Source organism: Dermacentor albipictus, chromosome 2, assembly GCF_038994185.2.
Source record: "Dermacentor albipictus isolate Rhodes 1998 colony chromosome 2, USDA_Dalb.pri_finalv2, whole genome shotgun sequence".
NCBI classification, from domain to species: Eukaryota; Metazoa; Arthropoda; class Arachnida; order Ixodida; family Ixodidae; genus Dermacentor; species Dermacentor albipictus.
Window position 1 is genome coordinate 26,619,991 of NC_091822.1, and position 24,004 is coordinate 26,643,994.

The window sequence follows — 24,004 nt, forward strand, 5'->3', positions numbered from 1 at the left end:
AAACTCGGGCGCTTTGACAACCTTTCTCAAAGAGAATAGCAAGGGTTTACAAGATGACAAGTTGCAAGACGACAAGACGACAAGCAAGACGACAAGTTGTTGCAGTGTATCAAGGAAGCCACTGATTCCTTTGGTGCAACAGGTCTCCAGAATCGCACCGTTGTTCATAACAGCAACCTCACTGAACTAAAATCTACTTTGGTATCTTTTAATAACCGGACCTATATTCAAAACTGTGGTGCATGCATTGGGTCATGCCTGGCCTCTGTCTTAAGTGACATCTATCTTGCTCATCATGACCGGCGGCTATTGAGCATGCTACAGAAACGAAATGTCGTCAAAGAATGCTGCCGATTTTTAGACGATTTTTTGGCGCTGTAGATTACGACAACGCTGCTTTCCCGCCCACATCAGACGAAATCGTGAAAACGTTTAACAGTTGCACTCATCCGCTTGTTTTCACCCATGAGATGCCCATTGACAACAGCTTACAAATTTTGGACCTCAATTTACTTCTTTCACGTGACCATGTATGCTGGATGTACGAACCAAGAAGCGAGAAATATCTTATCATTTTACCCAGCCTATTCTAAGGTGGTTAAGTGAAGCATCGCTAATCTTTGTCTCACTAATGCCCTCAGAAAGTCCTGTCATCAATGCAGCGCAGTTTTGCAGCTCAACTTGATCGACTTGTGTGCCGGGTACCCGGCCACACTACTGTCGGCCATAGCGGAAAAGCTATTCAGCTAAAGGACAATGACACGGAAGCATAACAATGAAATAAAGAGGCTGGTCGTCATACCATATTTGCGTAACGTCTCTCACAGATTAAAAAAAGATTGGCCGCAACGATAACGTGGAAGTAGTGTTTTCTACGCCGGCAACGCTACACAGGCTCTGCGCTGTCGTAAATGCGCTCCATCCGCGCGGTATTGTCTGTTGGACAATGGACAAGAAGCGTTTTGAGTCTTGCGTTGTTGGGGTTGTTAGTTCAATTCCACTATCATGTGGGAATAGATATATAGGCCTTACTGGCCGCTACCGAATGAAAAGCTAAAAGAACATGATTACAATGCGCACCGAGCTATTGAGGGACACTTAGGAATTCACTGTAGCGACTGTGGATATAAGCCGAATTTTTTGTTTGAAGTGCTGAAAAAGCAACGACCACAACTTACGCGGATGATTACTGAAGCTCATCTCACAGCAAGGGCTGGCAGCACGTGCCTTAGCGCGCCATCTTTGCGCCTATCTACAAAGGAAGTAAGATTTCTTGCTCAGTTTGACCTTGCAGGACAGAATTGCGCGTATACTCTGACTCATGATAGTGTAGCCTTCTATCGGTGTCACGCTTTGTGAAGTGTTGTGACGACTTGTCCTGATGGTTTCTTGTAGGTATATATTTCGTGCAACTTGCCAATACACCAGTTGGAAGTCATGCTGTATCCCTTTATCTGGCAGGCTCGGCTTGTTTCTTCCTTTCTATGTTGCGCTCTACCAGTTTTAGAATGGGGCTATATAGACCTGTCTCACGAGGGCTTCAGTGTGTGGAGCAAAAGTGAACCTCACTCTAGAAATTAGCAGCCACGTAGCTTTGTATGCGCACTAAAAGACGTTCGTAAGCCGCATCTTACTTTGTTTAATTGTGAATCCCTTTAACCCATCATCATCATTCTAACCCACGAAATTTCGGCCACTGCACCTGAGAATCGTAGCGCGACATTTTGCTCGGCAAAGAAACGTCCTAGTCTTGGATATGGCCCGGCGGTGGCCTTTCCTATCGTTAGCGCCGTTCGCGTTTGGTGATAGCAATCATGGTCGCCTTACCATGGCATCACCATAACAATTGACGGGCGTCTGGGTATACTGCTCAATCACATAGGAACTAGGTGAAATTTCTGAGCCCTAGCTGAAGCGGTGTATGAGCATGGTGCGTGGTCTACGAGACCCGGAAAGAAATGTGGAGAAAGTGTTTAAAATACCAGATTGTTGGCGGAACATTCGTTCGATGTGTCCGCTCGGCTACTTTCATAACCTCCAGAACGGAGCATCTACGAATGTTGCAACACCTTATTTTGGGGAGTTATTTTGGCTATAGGCCACCAAATGAATACCTGTGATACCCATGAGCATGAATATAATTAACTGCGAAAGAAAAAGAACCTGCACGATGCTCAACAGCGCAGTTCTCAGAGGTTTTTATAAGAAAGCTTGGACACAAATAAAATACCAGAGTATCTCACCAAACTGTCTGTTTGGGGGGTCGTCGTAGAAAGTTGTTTTCCAGTATGGAGGTCGCAGGCCAACGTTACCTGTAAAACCAAGAAAATTTTCCTGTTTTAAAACTCAGAGAACATGTGCCACAACTTTAAAATGGACGGTGTTTTCATACTGTGCTACTTTTCATATGAACTTTTCTTTTGTTTGAGGGATGTTCTATAAATAGCATACCCTAGCATTTTAGAGAAGAATCAACTCCCCTTATTTACATCTGGAGTGGTCATCACTGTATTTCTTATATCATGATTACTTGTAACAATTACGTGATTACTCTCTGACTTAGAAATTTGTACATTCTACTGAAAGCACTATAATCAGGTTGTCAATGCACAGACTAATCGCAATTAGTCAGAAAATGACAGCAGCAAGCCCATTGCGCAGAAGAATCAGCCCACTGGTTTTTCAACCAAATACATGTTACAAGATAAAATATAAAGAGCGAATTAGCGCAGCAATTTCACAATAACTGATTTATTACTGTTACTTGTCAGTTGTGCGAAATTCATCTGAGACCCTTCTTTGAAATGAATTCTCGGAAGGCGAACACGCACGCAGACATTTCGTTTTCGAGTGGGGGAGCAAACACAAGTCGCGTGCGTATGAGGCGAAACGCGCGATGCGACTTCTGCAGTGACTCTCTGTTCGTTTGCATCGAATTGCGAGCACAATGTGGGAACGTATCCTTATTTGCCTATATCTGGGTGTCTTGCTTTTTGGTACTTCTTGAGTTGTTTGCTTTAATTTCTTATCTATGAAACACCAGGCATAGACGAACACGCAGGTGGCCCGTGCAGACATCCGCATCTGCGCTATGAGGCACTATGAAAAGGACATCTAATTCGTACATGGAATACACGATCATTTTGCGTTACTTCACCGGCTTATTTATCTCATTGTTAACATTGCACAATACCTTGGTCTCCCGTATCGTCCACCCAATGAAATATTTCTCCAAAACAAAATAATAGACGAGAAAACGAACAAATTACACACATTTCCAAAAGTACACCCTACCACATACAACTACAATTGCATGCAAAGATATCGTGGAGAGAACGTGGTACCAGGTGAGTTCATCAGTGGTAGTAGGTTACCTCCGATGTAATGTCTCTGTGGATCCATTTCATTTCTGTAGCCACCATAAGCTATTCGCGTACTTAATTGCCATGTACTATGTACTTGAAGCTATTACTATGTACTTCAAGCTATTCGCAATCATTGTATGCATTCAGCAAAAAATTCTTTTTGAAAGGTTTCTACTTATCTATCTTTACGCTGGTTTTTTGTCCTATAAATTACTATGTTTTATGTAAGCCGCAACGATAGGGACAAAATTGAGCTTTTTTGATGAACTGGTAACATTACCGATGAGTGTAGCCAGCAGAACGAAATTGTATTGGTTGCATTTCTGAAAACAGTTCAGTTACCCTTTAAATGTTTTGATAGTGTGGCTAAATGTGACCTTGTCTTGCTTTTTTAATTGCTTGTATTCAAACTCCACTAGATCAATAAATCTTTAAAGCATTTTTGACCAACATGCTTTATGCAAAACGCTATGCCATGGTTGGGACATGTCAATGTCGTCTTCGCTTTCCGAATCATTGCTATCAGTAGATGAAGCAACAAGGCAACCATCATCTTTCTCTTCGATTGCACAGCAAAACTCCAGTGCATCGCCTTTGCGTTAAAGACACAGCAGCTTTCTTTTGCACACGCGATGCACTTCGCGCGCTATCGATGCCAGACGCCATCGTCCCACATCTGCTAAAAGGCGCCTAAAGCGCGCGTGTACAGAAACGCAGCATTGGAGCGCTGATAACTTGCTGCCATCTATAGAGTAGCAAGCTAAGACCACAATAAACACTCCTCTCCAGCGCTGATAAAGTGGCAGGCATCTAGAATGTAGAACTGAAACTGAATCAGCGCGTCTTTCGACTAGCTGAAAAAGGCTGACGTATATAGAGTTAAATGAAAAAGAGCGAAGCAACCGCGGATTTCAAACCCTGTTACTACAGCCATCTATATCGTAGAAGAAAGACTAAATATAAATGCTGAGTTTGCCCAAAAGACTTTGAAAACTTAACTATTGGCACTGACGAGCTGTGCTTTTCCGAAACATTTAGGAGGTTAAGACTAGCACGAGCGTGATGAGACATACATGTGCCACTCCTCAATTTTAATTTCAATAGAACAAAGCGTCATGGAATATATACACAACGAGCCTTCATATTAGGCCACTATCATTAAATTACCATCATAAATGTAAAGCAGTTTAATTAATGAATTCTTTCGTAGGTTGTCTGAGGTATAGCACAATTTTAGTAGTAATATTCATGACTGTCGGACCAACGCCACCTTTCTTACATTAAATGACTCGTTGATTCCTCGTTGGACTAAAAACGTTATTTATTCATTATTGTCAACGCTTTATGTAAGGTGCCTAAAAATACGACTTCAAAACAGGGAATTATATTTACCTTAAAACCGTAGTAGGCATCGGGTACCCAGAAAGTCGCTGAGCTGATTTATGCGGAAAACAGTGCTACTAGCGGACATTGCAAGACATCTAGACGCACTTGCGCATATCTGCGGCAATGCAGCGAGTAATCTAGGCCTTAAAGTAAGCACCGCGAAATCGGTAATTACGATCTTTATTAAAAAGAAGTGTTGACGTGCTATTTCAACAGTGAGTGCATACATAATGGGAAGCAAAACAAATACCTTAGTGTATACAGAAAGGTAGTGAAGACCTACTCAAGCATCCACAGCAACCTTTTTTAAAGGTAACGGGGAAGTGGAATCCAACAATAATGTAACATAGCCCTTTGGGGCTACTGTATATGAGGTTGTGAGAGGAAATGAGAGAGGGGGTGATGGTGCAAGCGCTTACTTTGCTAATACCATTTTGTGCTTAATATGAGACGTTGCATTGGTCTTTCAAATTAAGCAAAGGTAGGTACACAGGATGCCTTTTCACAAATGAAGCAGTGCGTGGAGACATGGGTTGGGCCTTTTTTTTATGTCGCAAAATTTCTTTAAAGAAAGGCCTAAGGAACATGGATGAAAATGACTGGTCGGCTGAAGTTACGATGAATTGTGTGTGAAAAACGTGGACACAGAACGAACGAGGTTGGCTACAAGGTACAGGGCATTTGAAAGTACAAGAATAAGTCATCAGAAAGAAAGCGAGAGAAACATAGATAGCAAATTGTATGCAGCAGATGGCAACAAAGAAATCAAAAATATTTATGAAAAAGAAAAAAATGAATAAGAAAGGGAAATCTGTAGTTAATGTCTAGGACAATCAATCAATCAATATTTATTTTTGTCAAAATCAAATACAAGGTGCGTATAAGTACGCATTCGGAGGTCCCGAAGTAACAATTGTCGGGGGGCCTCCTAACAAGACATAAAAAGGGGATAGTTGGATCTTGGCTAGTTAGTCATGTCATGTATTCTACAATTTCTACATCATCATCGGAAATAAACGGTAAGAGAGAAAATAATTTATTAAAAATATCACAATTATATTCACACAGTTAAAAAGAAGAAAAATAATTGAAGAAATCTTGAAAATAATAAGCAACAATTCAAACGAGGATAAATGGCACGTAAAGCTAACAACGAGAAGTATCAATTAAGGCAAAATTCAGTAACTCGGTAATTAAATAGTACATTGCGTAATGGTAAAGTGAACAAAATCATATTAATTCTAGGTTCGCTAATTTTATGCTACGCATCAGATAAAGTGTTCATGAAATGCTCCTTCGTTCTACGCTTGAATGATAATATTGTAGATGTCTTCATATCAGATGGTATTGAATTCCAAAGAGAAATGCCTGAAAACACGACCGTAAATTTGCCATAGTTACTTTTTGCTTTTGGAAGGTGAAGATTGAGTTGTGCTGAAAATCTTTTGTTATAATTGATGAGGCTAGAGCGACTAAAACCTGGAATATTAAACTCGGTATCTATAAGACTAAACATATGTAGCCACAGCTTATGATTGAATAACATGCGTTAAGGCAAGCGATTTAGGGAAATGAATATGGGAGCAGAGGGAGATGTATGGGATTGGAATGCAATTAATCGTAATGCCTGCTTTTGCAAAACTTCTAACTGATACGATGTGCTGTATATATATTACCCCAAGATGACAGGCAGTATGAGAGGTGACTGTGTATATACGCGTATTATAAAGACATGAGAATGCTGTGCTGAAAAAAAGTGCGAGTATTTATTATGATGTGAATACCAAATGAGATTTTTTGAATAAGTGAATGAATATGGCACTGAAACTTTAGGTTTTCCTCTAGTACCACATCAAGAAATTTAGTAGACGCGGGTCTTGCAAATACATTATTATTTAGAGACACTACAATAGAGTCAATGTGCAAAGTTTTTGAAGAATGGAATACCATAAATGTTGTCTTAGATGGGTTAATAGTTAGATTGTTTTTTACACACCAGGAATGAACACTCGTTAGGTCAGCGTTAAGTTTATCCTGCAATGCAAATAAATTTTTATCAGATGCGAAAATAGTGGTGTCATCAGCGTAACGAAGGCAGTGCGCGTGTGTTAATATTTCTGGCAAGTCATTAATGAATATGAGAAATAAAAGTGGTGCAAGTATTGATCCCTGAGGGGCACTTGTATTTACAGTTTTTGATTAGGAGAAGACGCTATTAACTTCGTATATATATTGTCGGTCAATTAGGTAGTTGCGATGGATTTGTAAACGCGGCCCAGAAATTCCATACGATTCAAGTTTACTTAAAAGAATACGACGGCTAATTGTATCAAAAGCCTTGGTGAAATCACTAAAGAGAGCACCAACTAAGAGGCCTTGATCGTTGGCTAATTTAACCCTCTCAGTGAAAGTAAAAAGCGCTAATTCATTTGAAAATGTGCCACGAAAACAAAATTGATCAGGAGTTAAAAGATTAAATTTGGATAAGTATTTAGTTGAGCGATTATGTATAAGCTTTTCGATGACCTTATAAAAGAAAGACGAAATGCAGGTAGGACGATAATTACTCGTGCACTTATGGTCACCTTTTTTAAATCTATAAATAGTCTATTTGCTATATGTGCTAACGCAGGTGAGATTTCGTTAGACACAAGCTTAATGCTAGAGGGGCGTATCAAGTCGAGGCCTGGACCGGTGGTTTTAAGAGAATTGATAATGTTACACACTTCTAGCGATGTTGTGGGGAACAGGCAAAATGAATGAGAACAGAGCGGAAAACTAAGAAACGTTGAATCAGGCGGACTACTGTCTGCAATACTAAAATGGTAACTGAAAAAATTAGCTATATCATGAGGGTCAGTGATATTAGTAGACTCGTGGTTCACACACGATATGTGATTTTTAGTTGTACTCATGTTTAAGAACTCTTTAATAACCTGCCAGTTTCGTCTGGTATCACTACCATTTTTTCTTATTTTATTTTCGTAGTAATTACGCTTCGATTTTTTTAAAGTGGCTGTTAGAACATTTGAATATACGTGGAAGCGCAATCGCAACGCATTATTGAATGACTGGACTTTACCGCAATAAAGAATCACTAATGCAAGGCTTTCTTGGCGAGCTAGGCCACCGCGTCCCAGTAGTGTTACTTGTACATAAGTTAGAGCATTCGGATATTTTTACAAAAAAAAGATTCAAAAGCCCCTTCTCCACATTGTTCTTCAAACACGTCAGCCCAGTAAATTGCATGAATCATACCAGTGAATTTATTAGAATCAAAGAAAGTCCTGATATATTTTGCTGCTTGAGAAGGCGTTATGGAACCAATGCAAAAAAATATAGGGTAATGGCCTGTTACAGCATATTCCACTATTCCAGCTGTGCAATGGCTTGCTACTTAGGCCTGAACTGGTTGCCTCAAGGCAAAACCTACCGGGGCAAACATTCGCAGCAGAATGAGGCTTGTGTGCGCTGAGGCGGAAATGCGCAGGCAGTTCAGCACATCCTCATCATTTGTGCACTCATCACAGTGTAAGACATGCAATACATGACGTGCAGACCTCCATCTCATTATATGGACATGTTCATCAACTGCAAACAATGTCAGACACAGCATAAACCCCGATGCTAAAATAAGAACCCCTGTGCAGTGGGAGGCTATAGTGCTCAGTGAATGCCCAGAAGACTAGCTCTGGGCTGTTCGGGTGGCGGAGGACGCCGCTACGCTTCAAGGCCTGGCCTGCGTCTGACGTAAAGGGGAGCTTTTCGGGGCTAGCCTCCCAGCCGCTCCGTTCCCATTTCGAACCCAGTAGGGACTCTCTATGAAGATGCTTTATCTGTCTCTCTCTCTCACTCGCTATCTCTCAGCACATCCTAATGGAGTGCGAAGGTATTCACAAAATGAAAACCGTAGGTAATGTTCACCCTCTAGAAGCACTGGGTTTAAAAGTGGCGATGTGTTGAGTACTGGTGGACAAAACGCGGGACCAAATTGATGAGGTTTCATGCGTCACAGGCATACAAGGCAGAAATAGATGTTTGAAGGAACAGATAAGAGTAAGGATACATAAAAGAAAAGATAGACAGATTTACGTTTATGAAATTCTAGATTAGCTTAAGTAGGCTAGGCGACTATTCGTTGTCGGCCCATTTAAAGGAGATGCCAATAAATCCCGATCATCACAGGCGACGTCCCCCGCATATGGGCTGCCACCGACTTTTTCACTTTCCAATTAGCACTTTCTAATTACTTCTGTCTTTTGCTAGCTGATTGCAGCTTGTGCACGTAGATGTGCTAATTCCATAACTCCACCTAATTTTCCGCCACCCGTGACTGCGCCTCCCTTCTCTTAGGAACCTTTATTTAACTCTAATGATCTACCGGCTACCTGTCTTGCCATTACATAACCTGCTCAGATTCACTTTCTTCTTCCATTGCCAACTACAGTAGCGTATCTCTCCGTTTGCTTTCTCATTCACTCAGCTGTCTTCCTGTCTTCTAACGTTACTCAACACAACATTGCTATCCGCGCGGACCTTAACTTGTTCTCGAGCTTCTTCGCTAAGTGCACCTTTAACCACTCTGTAACGCATACGGAGAATGCATTTGAAATTAAAATACTTTTCTGTTTCAGAAATACTTAGCCGCAAAAATTATTTCAATGCGTTCAGCAGAAGGGAAATGATTGGCAATGAAACATCCCGTACGTGGCTCTTTTGCTCTTTCTTTAATTACTTGCACTGCGAAGTCTACGGCCGAGCAGGGCGTGCGCAAAACTGTCACCCTACTTAAGGCACCTGGGCGCGCAGTTAATATTCGATTTTGGATGTTCACGTAGACGCCACTACTTTCGATTTCGGCACCTACGACACGCCAAATGCGGATGTCCGCAGAGAGCCGTTAGTTCTTAGCCAGCAGAGAGAGAGAGAGAACAAACGTGTTTGTTACATAAACGATGCTTTGGAGAGGACTCGTCGCGGCCCTCTACGGCACTCCGCGGCGACCTTCGTATCTGTGCTACATGGCAGGCAGAAGCTACACACAACTGCAGTGCATGTGCGCAGCGTTTCCTTTGTGCACGACGGGGCTTGAGTGCGAGCTTACGCTTACGTGCTATAGTCTCACCGAGCTACTTGGTGTCGACCAGCTTTGTCCTGGCCTAACCTGACCCACGGGAGCCACCACGTCCAACTTCCGCATACGGAAGCGCTATTATTCGCTCAATACGAAGCCGTGTCTGTCAAAGCGTCTAACCAGAAGCGGCCTGAAGTAAGCGCACGCTGGCAAGCATGCGTGATGTCTGACGTGAGTGTTCGCGTGGCTCCAGTCTGGGTTCCCTATAGCGTAATACTACTCCAATCCGTTTTCGTAGCAATCTGCGGACGCAAAAATTTACTAACCCACAACGCAGGCATGGGGCGGTGACCCGCAGTGTTGTCTGCACACTCCAGTTAAACGCTCTTCTTGTTTACAGCAAGTTACTTTTGTTTTGAAAACGAATAAACTTGCCTGCGTTGAGCAGCTTCTCTTATCTAATTGGCTTACAAGAGGCGAGGAGCACGCTCATGTGGAGAGAGTTTTGATGGGGCCCAGCCGGCGCAGTTAAAATAGATAATTAGAAGATAAGGGTGGAGCCGGCGTCGGCGATTGGTCCGCTTTTCTTCAGCTTGCGGTGGCATGTCGAAAATTGTGGCGGCATGCAACGGAAGGTTAAACATGTCAGTATAGCTGATCCTCAGCAAAGAATAGTTGGCAGAGTGATGGGGTAGACATGCTGAAATGGCTGAATAACGTCATAATGCCAAGCTAAAAATTTATTATAAGCAAACAAACCTATGCTCTACGGCAGGTGCGAATAGCCAGTGCCCGAGCAATCGACGGACAGCCATTATCAATTACTTTCGGAACGGGGCAGCCTCCCACTATGCAGACAAAAAAATCTGTTTTCTTGCGCATATGAACGCATCTTTGACGCCTATGCGCCACTTCGACGCGGTGAGTCTTCACAGCTTTTTGACTTCGCATGCCAGACAGGTGAAATGGGCGCAGCGCGAAAACTCTTGGCCAATAGCAGATGGCTAATGGTGAAAATGCGCTGAATCAAAAATAAGTATTTTTTTCTTTCGTTCAGTCTATTCATGCATAATCAGTGTGTACTACATGATATCAAATTAGGAGATATCGCGGTTCTCTTTACGTGGCGTGACAGGCAGCCGAAGTAGGGGTGACCAGAAAATTTTGACTAATTGTGGAGTGCTAATTGTAAAATTGGATTAGCTTGGCGTTACAGCGCACTAGTTGGTTGTTCAAAAGTAGCTGAAATTAGTGAGACCCAGTGGCTGCGACACCCTTAATTAAGCAAGGCGGCCAATATTTTATTTATACACGGGCGGGCGCGGTCGAGCGTGAGCAGACGATACTCGGCGTGTACCGGAAATACGTGTATATTATCTAATTTGAGTGAAGACTTTCGCGTACTTCCTCATGTTTATAAACTGTGTCAATAAATATACACAGTAACTGTAGGTAGAAGTTCACTGATCAAAACACCTTTCTTGATATCAGCCTTTGGCTAATAGTAGCTGCTTAAGGTAATCCGCTATATTACGAAATAGAGCGTCCAGGAAAGAGTGAGGAGCAGGCTTCTGTTGAGGAAAGAGCGTTTGATCATATGAGGGCTCCACGCTCTTTTTGCAAGGTACACGCGCAGCGCATGACTGCAAATTGTGGGTGAGATGTTCGCAGCAGCGTGTCCTATCGGTGTGTCCTATTAATTAAATCAGTAAGTACAAGTAATTTCCCCTCTATTATCATTGAAATCTTTGTGTGCTAGTTTCTTATTATGCAATGATATATTGTCACGAGAGGAAAAGGCGGGCAGTCAGTTCCAAGCGAACGGCCGCTTACTGTTCGTTTCTGCAGCAGCTACCACCCGCACGACATCATCGGTTTCGAGCGTAACTAGCATGTGCCATTACCCCTCCCTCCAAAACAATGAAAAGAAGAGTGAATACTCCATGCGACTAGACGAAAGGTAGCCCCCCTCCCCTCAGAAAAAAAAAAGGAAAGTTGGGGATATGTTAAATGCCACAAAGAGAAAAGAAAAGAAACAAGAAAGGCAACGGACGTGACGACAGGGGTCAGCGCAAGTGGTAGGACTTAATCCTGGTAACGTGAACAATGTCAGAGGAACGTGGTCTGCGGGAGTGGTGCGAAGGTTCGGCTGGAATAACTTCATAGTTGACGGGACCTAGACGATGCAAAACTATGTAGGGTCCACAGTATCGGCGCAATATTTTTTATGGGTGCCCTCATTGACGCATAAGGGTCCAAACCCATGCGAGATCTCCGGGAGCATAACTGCGAGTCGGCCTAGTTGGAACAGATCCATCTTAAAACTTTTTGTGCGCAAACAAACAGGGACGAAGAATAGGAGTAACACAAGGATGAGCTCTCGTCCTTGTGTTGCTCCTATTCGTTGTCCCGGTTTGTTTGCGCACAAAACGTTTTAAGAGATCTCCCGGGTTCTATGTGACGTCTCGATGGCGTATATTGTATCGAAGAGCATCTTGACTGTGTCGGAATAGAATTCATTGCCGTGCAAGGTGCCGCGCTGCTTTGGCACGCTGAACAAAGGCGTCTGTATTTGGTCTCGTAGGTTGAGACGAAGCTGGTATGAGCATCACGTCGAGCATAGTGCTATTTTTTGCTGTTCTGTGCGCTACTGTTCATTATATATTTTTCAGTGACACACTATAACAGAGCAGTCACTACAGATTTTTGAGTATTTTATATGATGTACTTTGTGTTTTTTTCCCATGATTTTACATGACCATTTGAAATCTGTAAATATTTTTTTTTCACTCAAATGTATTTACTGTCTCTTGTTTCTGCCAAGTGATGGGGCAAGCACCCAGTCAAGCTGCAGCTTAGCAGCTTTTTGTGCTTGTCCTAGCATTCTTCTGTTTGTACAAAAGAAATGCTGAAATAAATTGACTTGACTTGACTTGACGTGGCATCCGTAGACCAGCAGAAAAGGAGGAAACCCGATGGTTTCTCGAAGCGCAGTTTTACGCGAATGTCTTATACGGGAGCAGTTCGTCTCAATTTTTATGATACGTATACATAAAAAGCATACCCGCAATCCTTTTGTTGAGACGCACAGTAAACCCGTTTGTCTGCGGGTGATACGCAGTTGCCGTATGGTGCGTTGTTCCACTTAGCTGCAGAATATCTCGGACCAACTAGGCGGTGAATGCCGTACTACGGTCTGTGATGCCGACAGCGGGAGCACCATGTCGATATTTTTGACAAAGAAATTGCTGCATGTGAAGCAGTAACTCGCTGTGCGGCTTGCGGTTCGCAGTATCGAGTGAGGTAATCGGTGGCGACAACAATCCAGCGGTTATAAACCGAAAACTTTGGAAACGGGCCCAGTAAATCCATCGCGACTTGTTCAAAAGGTGAGCAAGGAGGTCCTACCGGCTCAAGCAGACGGCTGGCTATAGTGGTGGAACTTTGCGACGCTGGCAATCTCGACAAGCTCTGACGAACTGCTTCACGGTTTTTGTGAGTTTTCGCCAGTAGTACTTCTGCTTGACCCTTGCCAGAGTACGCGTGAAACCAAGATGCCCGGACGTCGGTTCGTCTTGGCATGCACGTAGAACGTCGTCGCGGAGAGGAGCGGGAACAACGAGCCGGAAAACGGTTGACGTAGGGTGAAAGTCTCGCTTGTATAGGATGTCACCGCGTAGGCTCAAACAGGACAAGTGACGCGTGAACTGCCACCGAGGTTGTGGGCGGCTTTCTTCAAGGTATTCAATCAAAGACTGGAGCTCGGAATCGTGGCGTTGCTGTTGAGCTAGGTTTAAAGACGGAAGCGTACATAGAAAACCAAAGTCGTCATCAGTATCTAGACTGCCAGACACTCCTTTTCAGTTGCTGAGTTTTGTTCCGCAGCAGACAACGTTCGGCTGGCGCGCACAATAATGCGTTCAACACCAGCTTGAAGCGGTACGAGTGTCAATCCGAGACCAATGTTACTAGCATCAGTATGGACTTCTGTGCCTGCCTCGGTGTCAAAGTGACCTGGATTGGTGGTGTCTGTAGACGTCGCTGAAGGCCGTAGAAGGCGTCGGATAGTGCCGGGCTCCAAGCAAATGTGACGAGGTTCTTGATGAGTCGTTGCAACGGTGCGGCAATCTTACAAAAATCGGGCACAAAACGGCGGTATACGCACAAAGCCCTAAAAATCGGCGGACATCGTGTTTTGTCTTCGGTATCGGGAACAGAGCAACTGCCAGGGCTTTTTCAGGGTCAGGGCGCACACCGGCGCTGCTGACCATATGACCTGGAAATTTAAGCCACTCGTAGCCAAAGTGACATTTTTCAGGCTTCAGAGACAGGCCTGCGGTGCGGATTGCTTGAAGAACCACTTCAAGCCGCTGGATGTGTTGTTCAAACGTGGTGGAAAAAAACTACATAGTCTAAGTAGACTAAACTCGAGTGCCACTTAAGGTCAGAGTAAACTGTGTCCATCATAAGTTGAAATGTGGCAGGAGCAGACACAATCCAAAAGGGAGGGCCTTAAATTGATAAAGACCATGGGGTGTTTAAACGTCGTTTCTTCCTTGCCCCGTTCGTCAACTGCCATCTCCCTGTACCCACTACGCAGATCCACTGAGAAAAAGTAACGGGCATGTCGCAGGCGATCCGAAGGGTCGTCAGTCCGAGGAAGTGGTTAAACGTCTTTTTTTCGTGATCTTGTTCAGTTTGTGATAATGGACACAGAATTGTAGTGAACCGTCTTTCTTCTTAACTAATACAACAGGTGAATCCCAAGGGCATGTCGATGGTTGGATGGCATGATCGTCTAGCATGCGTTACCTTGATGACGAATAGCATCCTGTTCTCTCTGTGACACGTGATAAGCATGTTGGCGAACAGGTTGGACGGTCGGTTCAGTGATGATTCTGTGTTTGGTTATTGGAGTCTGACCTTCGACGTGGTGGCGAAACATTCGCTAAATGACGATAGCAGAGTAAGGAGCCTAATTTTTTCGGGTTATTTTAGCGGAGGGTTGACGTTGACGTGACTGGTCAAGTCCACATCGCTGGGTTCCGGAATCGAGATTGTCGATACCGAAGCACAGACACTGGACTCGGTCACCGTTTCAAAGTAGGCCAAGGAGGTATGCCTCGCAAAGTGCTTGCATTCGCCACTGACGTTAGTAACCATGATCGTAGTCTGCCTATTTTGGAGCTCTACGAGACCTCGTGCGACGCCAACTTCTCGATCCAGCGAAACGGTAAGGTTACCTTCGGCGATGCCTAATCCTAGTTGGTCTTGGGGGCATTCAACCAGGCCGCAGATGCTACTTTGAGACGGTGACGTCACGCAGTCATCGGCCACGCTTCAAGCCGCGCGGTGATGTTCATCATCCACACTAGAATCCGAAGAAAAATAGAAAAAGCCACGAACAAGTCACGGAGGGTTTTGATCGCCCATTATTCCTGGAGAAACTCTATGCCCAGTATAACCAGCGGAGAACACTTGGGCAGCACAAGGAAAGATGCTACGAAAGTCGAAGTAGAAATTGCAAGTCTGTCAGGGCCTCGTCCAATGGGTGACATGTGGTGCCCTACAGCCGTAATCAGAAGTCACGCTTTCAGCACCTTGCGTAGCCGACTGGCCGTTGAGGCACTCATAACCGAGTAATCAGCTACCGCATCGACAAGTGCAGTTACTAGATAACCGTCGATGGAAGCAGTGATAGCAGCGGACATTCTTTTGTCAGTTTGGAATGAAGGCGTCAGCGGTTCGTGGTGAGGGGGTGGCGTCGGCGGAGGACATCTGACGGTTTCCATGACAGTGGCCTCACCCCCGGAGGTCACCGTTTTCAGTTTCCCCTGCACGGACTTCCACCGTTGACTCCAGCGGAATCAAAGGTGGGTCGAGCGCGGTTTGGTGACGCGTACCGACGAGTTGATGGCGAACGCGACTGTCTTCTCTGCGGGGCAACAGGAAGCCGATTATTTCTAAGTATTCCTCGATTACGCGCGGGCGTTCGCCATAGTGCGGGCAACGGGCGTCCGGGTGGTATCCCCGCAGACTAATTCGTTGGTACTGGCAGTCGCGATACATGTGACCAGGCTCCCCACAGTGGTAGCACAAGACTATTGTCAGGAGCGCGGCATACTGTAGAGTGGCGCGGACCAAGATGAAAGGCTGCTTGCAGATTCATGCGGTAGATTGGACTTGGGAAGCGTCGAGTAATTCCAGCAGGCGGCTGTGAGAAACGGCCCGTCAACGGCGCGCAAACCCGAAGAGCGTCCGCATACGAGAACGTGGGGGGTTCGGTACGTGTTGGTGGCGAGGGATGAACCACTTTGCCGATTTCTTCCCAAATGACGTCCGTAAGAGCCGTGGCACTAGAAAGTGCCGGATCCGAGAATATCACTTCTGCAGTTCACAAACAAGGCGCCGTATTACTTCGGTAAGGGACTCCCTGTCATCATTTGCAGGTACGAGAGAGAATGCAGCAGCCATGGGGGTCTGGCTTTCATACTGCGAGAGCCGCTGCCGCAGCATCCGTCCCATGACTGTTGCCTCATGAACGAACTGAGTCAGTGTTCTAGGAGGATGCGTACGAGGCCCGCGAAAAGCTGTTCTTTTATGCCTCGCATTAACAGACGCACCTTCTTGTCTTCTAGCATTAGTGGATCGGCCCGATGGAACAAGCGCATCATGTCTTCGACGAACGTGGCAATGGTTTCATTCGGCATTTGAAACCTAGAAGACGGTGCCGCTACGGCTCCTTCTTTCCTTTTGGGGGTGCTGAACACGTCACGAAGAAGTCGGTAAAACTCGTGCAAGCTGGTAAATGAGGCCTTGTGGTTCTCGTACCATACTCGTGCTGCATCTAAAAGGGAAAAGTAGACGTTCTTCCGACTTACGGCGATCGTCCCAGTCGTTAAGACGGCGACCCGGTCAAAATGGTCCCACCAGTCTTCAAGGTCTTCACAGGCGTCACCGTGAGACGGGTTAGGCGAGCGAGGCGCGTTGGCAATGCATCTTACAGCAGCATTTGGGATCCACTTGGTTTGGCCACCAACGCCGAACGCAATCGTACGTGCGAGTTGTTCCCAGATGTCCAGTGGTCGGGGCGTTGGCATCCTCCTCACCGAGCTTGCCAGGGGACTGTATTATGGTGGAAGACCTCGGAGGCGACGGCTGCTTCGATGGATTTCTGCAGTCCTTCAGGTACTGACATCGGTAGCTTCTGCTACAGGACCAGTAGGCATACGGTGGATGCGCACCCCGCTCCTCTACCAGTTTGTCGCGAGAGGAAAAGGCAAGCAGTCAGTTCCAAGCTAATGGCCATTTACTGTTCGTTTCTGCAGCAGCTACCACGCACACTTCTTCATCCTCGGCTTCTAGCTTAACTAGCGTGTGCGATATAAATATCAATAAATAATAACAAGCTAGCACACAAATACTTAAATGATAACAGAGGGGAGATTACTTGTACTTACCAATTGAATTAAAGAAATGATAAATTATTGAAAATGAAAGTGGAGGAAAAAGCTTGCCGCAGGTGGGGAACGAACGCGTGTCCTTGCATCCCGCGTGCGATGCTGTACCAAGGGAGCTATCGCGGTGCCGTACTGCCATTCGCTATCTGGGGTAGCCATCTGTTACTGCTAGAACTAACCGTGGTAGTGTTATCCAGCATCATCACTCACAAACCTTGGCCGCCTTCTTTTGGTATATATATATATATATATATATATATATATATATATATATATATATATATATATATATATATATATATATATATATATATATATATATATATATATATGTATTGCCCTGGGGAATAGAGTAGCCAAAAGATACAGGAAATTATATATAAGGAGAAATGCGGCTGCAGGCTAGATGGCAGAACAACACGAGCGCTACTCTGCTCGTCGTTTTCACCGTCTTTCTGGCGCATTCTTCCATGGTCGGCAGGATGCGGGCTTCAGTGCGCGGGAATAGCGCGCAACATAAAACCTGGGCGTCGAGAGCGCCGTCTCGGCTCTTAAGGAGCAGTAGGATCGTATCAGGCAACATAAGGCTTAAGTCGGGAGACGTGCACGATATCAGTGGCGGACGCGGCAGATGGTCGACTGTCCAATAGAGCGATTTGCTACGTGACACCAGAGTTCTGGCGCAAAACTCTATAAGGCCCGGAGTAGCGGGAAATAAGCTTGGACGACAAGCCAACGTGGCTGCAAGGCATCCAGAGGAGGACCAAAGAATCCGGAGAGTAATTAACGACTGTGTGATGGCGATCGTAGCAGGCCTTCCGGGACAGCTGGGAGGCATAAAGGTGATCTCTTGCAATCTGGCAAGTCATTGCCGCCCGACAAGGTGCTGCGTGGGCGTAGTCTGAAACCGGGTGCACAGGTGATGGTGAAAGAGTCTCGATGGGCAATGTGGGATGGGGCCAAACAAGAGATAAAAGGGGGAAAAGCCAGCGGTGTCATGGCGTGAGGATTTGTAAGAAAATGTGACGTAAGGGAAGGTGCTATCCCAATCACGGTGGTCTGAGGAAACGTACATGGAGAGCATTGTGGTCACTGAGTTTGAGGCGCTCGGTAAGCTCATTGGTTTGCGGACAATAAGCAGTGGTCAGCTTGTGACATATGGTACACGAACTAAGAGTGTTGTCAATTACTTGGAACAGGAATGAGCGACCATGCTAGGTCGGCAGCTGTCGAGGAGCGCAGTGGTGAAGAATAATGTCCTAAAGGATAAATTACACAACGTTAGTGGCACAGATCGTCGGCAGTGCTTGTGTGATAGCGTATCGTCTCGCGTAGGCCACAGCTACGGCAATCCAATTGTTCCCCGTCAAAGGTGTTGAAAATGGTCCGTAGAGATGTAGGTCGATGCGGTAGACCGGGACACCGGGAATGTCTACAGGCTGAAGAGGACCGGCTGGCGACAAGGATAAATGCTTGCGGCGCTAGCGGGACTCACAAGCAGCAACATATCGGTGCACAGAGTGGTGGAGCCCTTGCCAGAAGAACCGACGCCGAACGCAATCGTACGTGCGAGTGGCTCCCAGATGTCCAGTGGTCGGGGCGTCATGAAGTTGTCTGAGAACAGTGAATCGGAGTGTTTTGGGAACAACCAGGAGAAGCTCTGAGCTATCGGAGCTGGTGTTACGTCTGTAAAAGATTCTGTCATGAAGCACGAATAATTGTAGGGGCGGAGCATAATAATGAGAGCATAGACGGTGAATATTTGATCGCAAATTGGCATCGAGGAGCTGTTCGCTGCTAGTGTCGGTTAAATCGGACATCGCGAAGACGCAGGCGTCCGAATCGGGCGCTGACAAGTCGGAATGATTCATTGGATGACGGGATAGGCAGTCCGCATCCCGGGGCAGTCTGAAAGACTTTAAGTGACGTCAAAGCTGTATTCTTGCAGTTTATGTGCCCAGCGACCAAGTCGTCCAGTCGGATCTTTGAGGAAAGACAACCAGCAAAGCGCATTGTGGTCTGTGAAGACCAAAAGGGTGTGGCCGAACAAGTGTGGTCGAAACTTGTCAACAGCCCAAACTGGTGCGACGAACTCGGGCTCAGTGAACAAACATTTTCTCTCTGAGGGGGAAAGAAGGCGACTGGCATAGGCAGTGACGCGGTCTCGTCCTTGTTGCTGCTGGGCGAGGACAGCGCCGATGGCATGTCCCCTTGCGTCGGTGTGAAGTTCAGTGGTGGCTGACGGGTCAAAGTGGGCCAAGATGGGTGGGGGCGTAAGTAAAGTCGTGAGCGTGTGAAAAGCAGTGGCCTGTTCAGGACCCCAAGAAAATGACGTCACCTTCCTCAAAATTTGCATGAGTGGGCGGACAACGTCGGCGAAGTTCTTGACAAAACGTCGAAAATAGGAGCACAAGCAGGCAAATCTCCGCACATCTTTAGTGCAATGTGGCAGAGGGAAGTCTGACAACGCGAATTGTTTCTGGGGCAGGTTGAATGCCTTCAGCACCCACAAGGTGGCCACGCTGCGGCCAAAACGGCATTTAGCAAAGATGAGCTGAAGACCTGCGAAGACCTGAAGACCTGAAGACCTCACATTGCATTGCTGTGTAAAAAGTTGAGCAAGGCTTGTTTTATGCTGTATAAATGCCGTTATTACTTCGACACTGCCACTCTGAGAACAATTTACTTTAGCATATTCCATAGCCATCTATCCTACTGTATTGCATCTTGGGGTAATACGTACGTTTCATACGTTGAACCTATCATACTTCTTCAGAAAAGGGCCTTGCGATTTATGACTTTTTCGGACTACAATGCTAAATCAATGCCGCTGTTTCAAAGTTTAAATATACTGCCTTTTAATTTATTACTGAATCTTAAATCTACATTGCATACTCATAACAGCATAACCACTAACTGTCCTTTGAGTGTATCACATTTTTTTACATTCCAGAAGCAATACACGCAGCGCTCTTAAGGGAAATTTTCTCTTGCCAAAAATGCATAATGTATATGGAAGGCGAAGGTTAAGCAACACTGGAGCACTCTTATGGAACAGCTTACCAACAGAAGTAAAACAAGCAAAATGTTTTTCACTATCAGTGAAATCCCATTATCACTCATTACTATTATCTGCATAGTTTTCATCTGGATTGTATACACATGTTTACCCTTTTCACTTGCACTGTATAATTTACTAAATACAAATTCCTTTCTGTCGGTTTCTCTTAGCTAATAGACGTACCCTGCCTTGTGTTCTAATTGAATGTTTATGTATATATGACTTACTTATACTTCTTCGTATTGATGTTAAGAATGTGAATTAATAACTAGCATGGATCCCAACTAGCCTTGAGCTAGGGATCCAGATGTCCTGTACAACATTTCCTGTGTACTTTCCTATTTTGAATAAACTTCAAACTTCAAACTTCAAACATCGTCAAGGTAACAGAGGCATGTTGACCCTTTGTACCCCGAAGGAGGGAGTCCATCATCCTTTCAAATGTGACAGGGGCCTTAGACAGTGCAAAGGTCATTACCTTAAAGTGGTAAAATCCATCGGTCGTAACAAATGTGGTCTTTTCATGCGCTTGATCATCGACGGATATCTGCCAGTATCGTGACCTCCGGTCTATAGAAGAGAAGTAGGCAGAGCCGTGTAGACAGTCGAGAGCGTCATTGATCAGCGACAGAGGGTAGACAACCTTGCGCATTACTTTAAGTGGTGGTAGTCGACGCAAATGCGCCAGCTGCCATCTTTTTTCTTGACTAGGATGACCGGAAATGCGCAAGGACTGCACGAGGGTTGAATGATGTCCTTGGTAAGCATCTTGTCGACTTCACGCCGTATCACTTCTCGCTCAGCATAGGACACGTGATAAGGACGTCATCTGATTGGACTGGCGTACCCAGTATCAATCTTATGAGTGACCACAGATGTCTGTCCCAAAGAACAGTCATTAAAATCAAAGATGTCGTGGTAGGACTTCAATATGGGCCGCATATCGGCTGTCTGAGCAGGAAAGAGGTCAGATGCTACAATCTTCTCAATATCGCCGTCGACGAGATTGTTCGAGGAAGATGAAAGGGCAGAGGACAAAGAAGCGTCGGTGATAAATGTAGAAACGTCACACTCATCCCTAGAAGAGATGTGGGCTAGAGCCACGCGGCCTGGGATAAATTGTTTGCACCAGCTAAAGTTCAATATGGATAGAGACGTTCGATTATTCGTAAATCTAATAAGGGTTTGAGGAAGAGCGACATTTTTGGTGAATAAGACGTGCAGGATCGCGGTCGAGATGTATTCGCGATTGGGAATGTGAGAAAGAGACCGCAAATTTACATATATAACGACTTGAGGAAGTCGACGACTGTAATCCACTGAGCACAAGCTCGGTTCGCGTGCAGTAGGAGCGTCATCGTACCACGGTAAGTCTAGCTGAAGCACGCAGGTTCCACAGTCAATGAGGGCAGAATAAGAAGACAGAAAACCCATACCGAGGATGAGTTTATGGGAACATTTCTCGAGCACGGCAAGTAGTATGCTTGTGGTTCGGTCAGTAACACTTATTCGAGCGTAGCACATCCCTAGAACAGGAAACGTTCCGCCATCGGTGACACGAATGACTGGTACTGTGGATGGCGTTAGGAGCTTCTTAGAGCGGTGATGAAGCTCCGAATTTATTACTGATATCTGAGCCCGTGTATCATCCAGAGCAACAACATGTGCGTCATCCAGTTTAACGTCTATCAGATTCTGGTCTGCAGTGTAGTCGGAGTATTTGGCAGGCGAGTTGTCGATGATGCATCACCTCTGGGAGCTGCATGGTCTACTTTTCACGGAGGAGTGGTTCATTCGGAGACGTAGGGTGGCGGAATCGGAGCGAGCGAGATGACTGGCGACGAGACAACGGCGAACGGAACTGGTGACCATGTGGGGTTGATGAATGACGATACGAAATGGAGGGAGCGTCGTCGCCGGTGGTTTGGGCAGGCTCTCGGTTTGTCTTAAATCGGCCGTGATCCATGTCAGGGCGATGGTTGTATCCGTAGGGCGCCTGATACCAATACCACCGGCGGCTACAATGGCGGGCCACATGCCCAATACGATGGCAGTCGAAGCAAATCGGATGGTCATCAGCATTCCTCGGCTGGATTGCGAGAACGGAATGGCGGCCTTTGACCTTGGGCGTGCGAAATGAGCAACGACGATCGATCGGCTCGTAAGGAGGTGGGTGCACACAGAGTCCTGGCTAGCATTGGATAGCTCCTGATGAAAGACAGCTTGGACTAGTGACATCATCTGGGAGCTATGGTCACAGGTACGGCCGCGCGTAGAAGCAAGAGACACAGCATCAAGTTCACTTCGGACGATATCCTTCACATGTTCTACGGTCAGCGGCGCCGACAGCTCAGGTATGTCTTCGCACGACCATGTTGCTGCCGTGTTCGGAAGTCGAGCGAAATGATGGGCAATGCGTCGACATTTGGCGGCCTCAAAACGCTTGCACTCTTAGATGATGGCGTCGATGGGGTCGTGGTATTTGCAGATTAGCACATTGAAGGCATCATCTGCTATGTCCTTTAACACGTGGCCAACTCTCTCAGGCTCCGTCATGCTGTCGTAGGCGTTGCGGCATAGGGCAAGCACGTCCTGTATATAAGTGAGGTATGACTCTGTCGCTGTCTGTGCACGAGATGCCAGCTCCTTCGCTGCTGCCTTCCTATCTGCAGACTTGCCGAACAGGGGATGCATCTTTTCCTTACATGCATCCAAGCTCCCAATTTCGTCTTCATTATTCTCAAACCACACCTTCGCTATTACCCGCCGTGGTTGCTCAGTGGCTATGGTGTTGGGCTGCTGAGCACGACGTCGCGGGATCGAATCCCGGCCACGGCGGCCGCATTTCGATGGGGGCGGAATGCGAAAACGCCCGTGTACTTAGATTTAAGTGCACGTTAAAGAACACCAGGTGGTCAAAATTTCCGGAGTCCCCCACTACGGCGTGCCTCATAATCAGAAAATGGTTTTGGCACGTAAATCCCCATAATTTAATTTTTAACCTTCGCTATTCTTTTGAGGTCGAATAATATGTCTGCCAACATCATCGTCTAATCCCAGTGATTATTCTTACTTGCACGCTCGTACATGGGTAGCCAGTCCCTGATGTCGATGTTGTCAGTCCCGCAGAATTTGCCTGGGTGTTTTAGCTGAGAGAAGATGACCATTGTCGTTGTAGTCGCCTCGGTGGGCGCCGATCCTCCTTCCCCATCGTGGAGAAAGCCAAGCGTCCGCCGCTGTGGAGCTTCGTTTTACTGTGTGGGTACCTCGCACCTCCCACCAAAATGCCGCGGGGATGAGAGTAGCCTAAACGGTTAGCAAATTGTATTTACAAAATATATTGAGAGAGACGGCTGCAGGCTCGATGGCAGATCGACAACATGAGCGCTACTGTGATCGCCATCTTCCCCGTCTTTCTGGCGGATTCTTCCATGCTAGGCCGGATGCGTGCTTCAGTGTGCGGGAATAGCGCCTGACAATATTGTAACCTAGCCGAAGAAGAAGCGAGAAAGGTGATTCCGCAGATGAAGTGGGTGGCTGCGATGAGCTGAAATAAACAGGAAGGGCCGCCCTGTCCATCTAGTTACCTGTTCTCTAACAGATTTGGCGCAGTCGCATATCGAACCTTGTGCTACTTGCCTGAGCCATACCGATTTTC

At 45.9% G+C, this 24,004-nt stretch overlaps 1 protein-coding gene across 1 annotated transcript in view; it reads right to left on the bottom strand.

The window, feature by feature from the left end:
• The window catches only part of LOC135897909 (uncharacterized), a 433,838-nt gene that overhangs the window by 331,937 nt on the left and 77,897 nt on the right, over window positions 1–24,004 (bottom strand). The window contains exon 4 of the mRNA XM_065426601.2: window positions 2,244–2,312. Within this exon, the coding sequence (XP_065282673.2) occupies window positions 2,244–2,312 (69 nt within the window). The remainder of the gene's footprint in view (window positions 1–2,243; window positions 2,313–24,004) is intronic.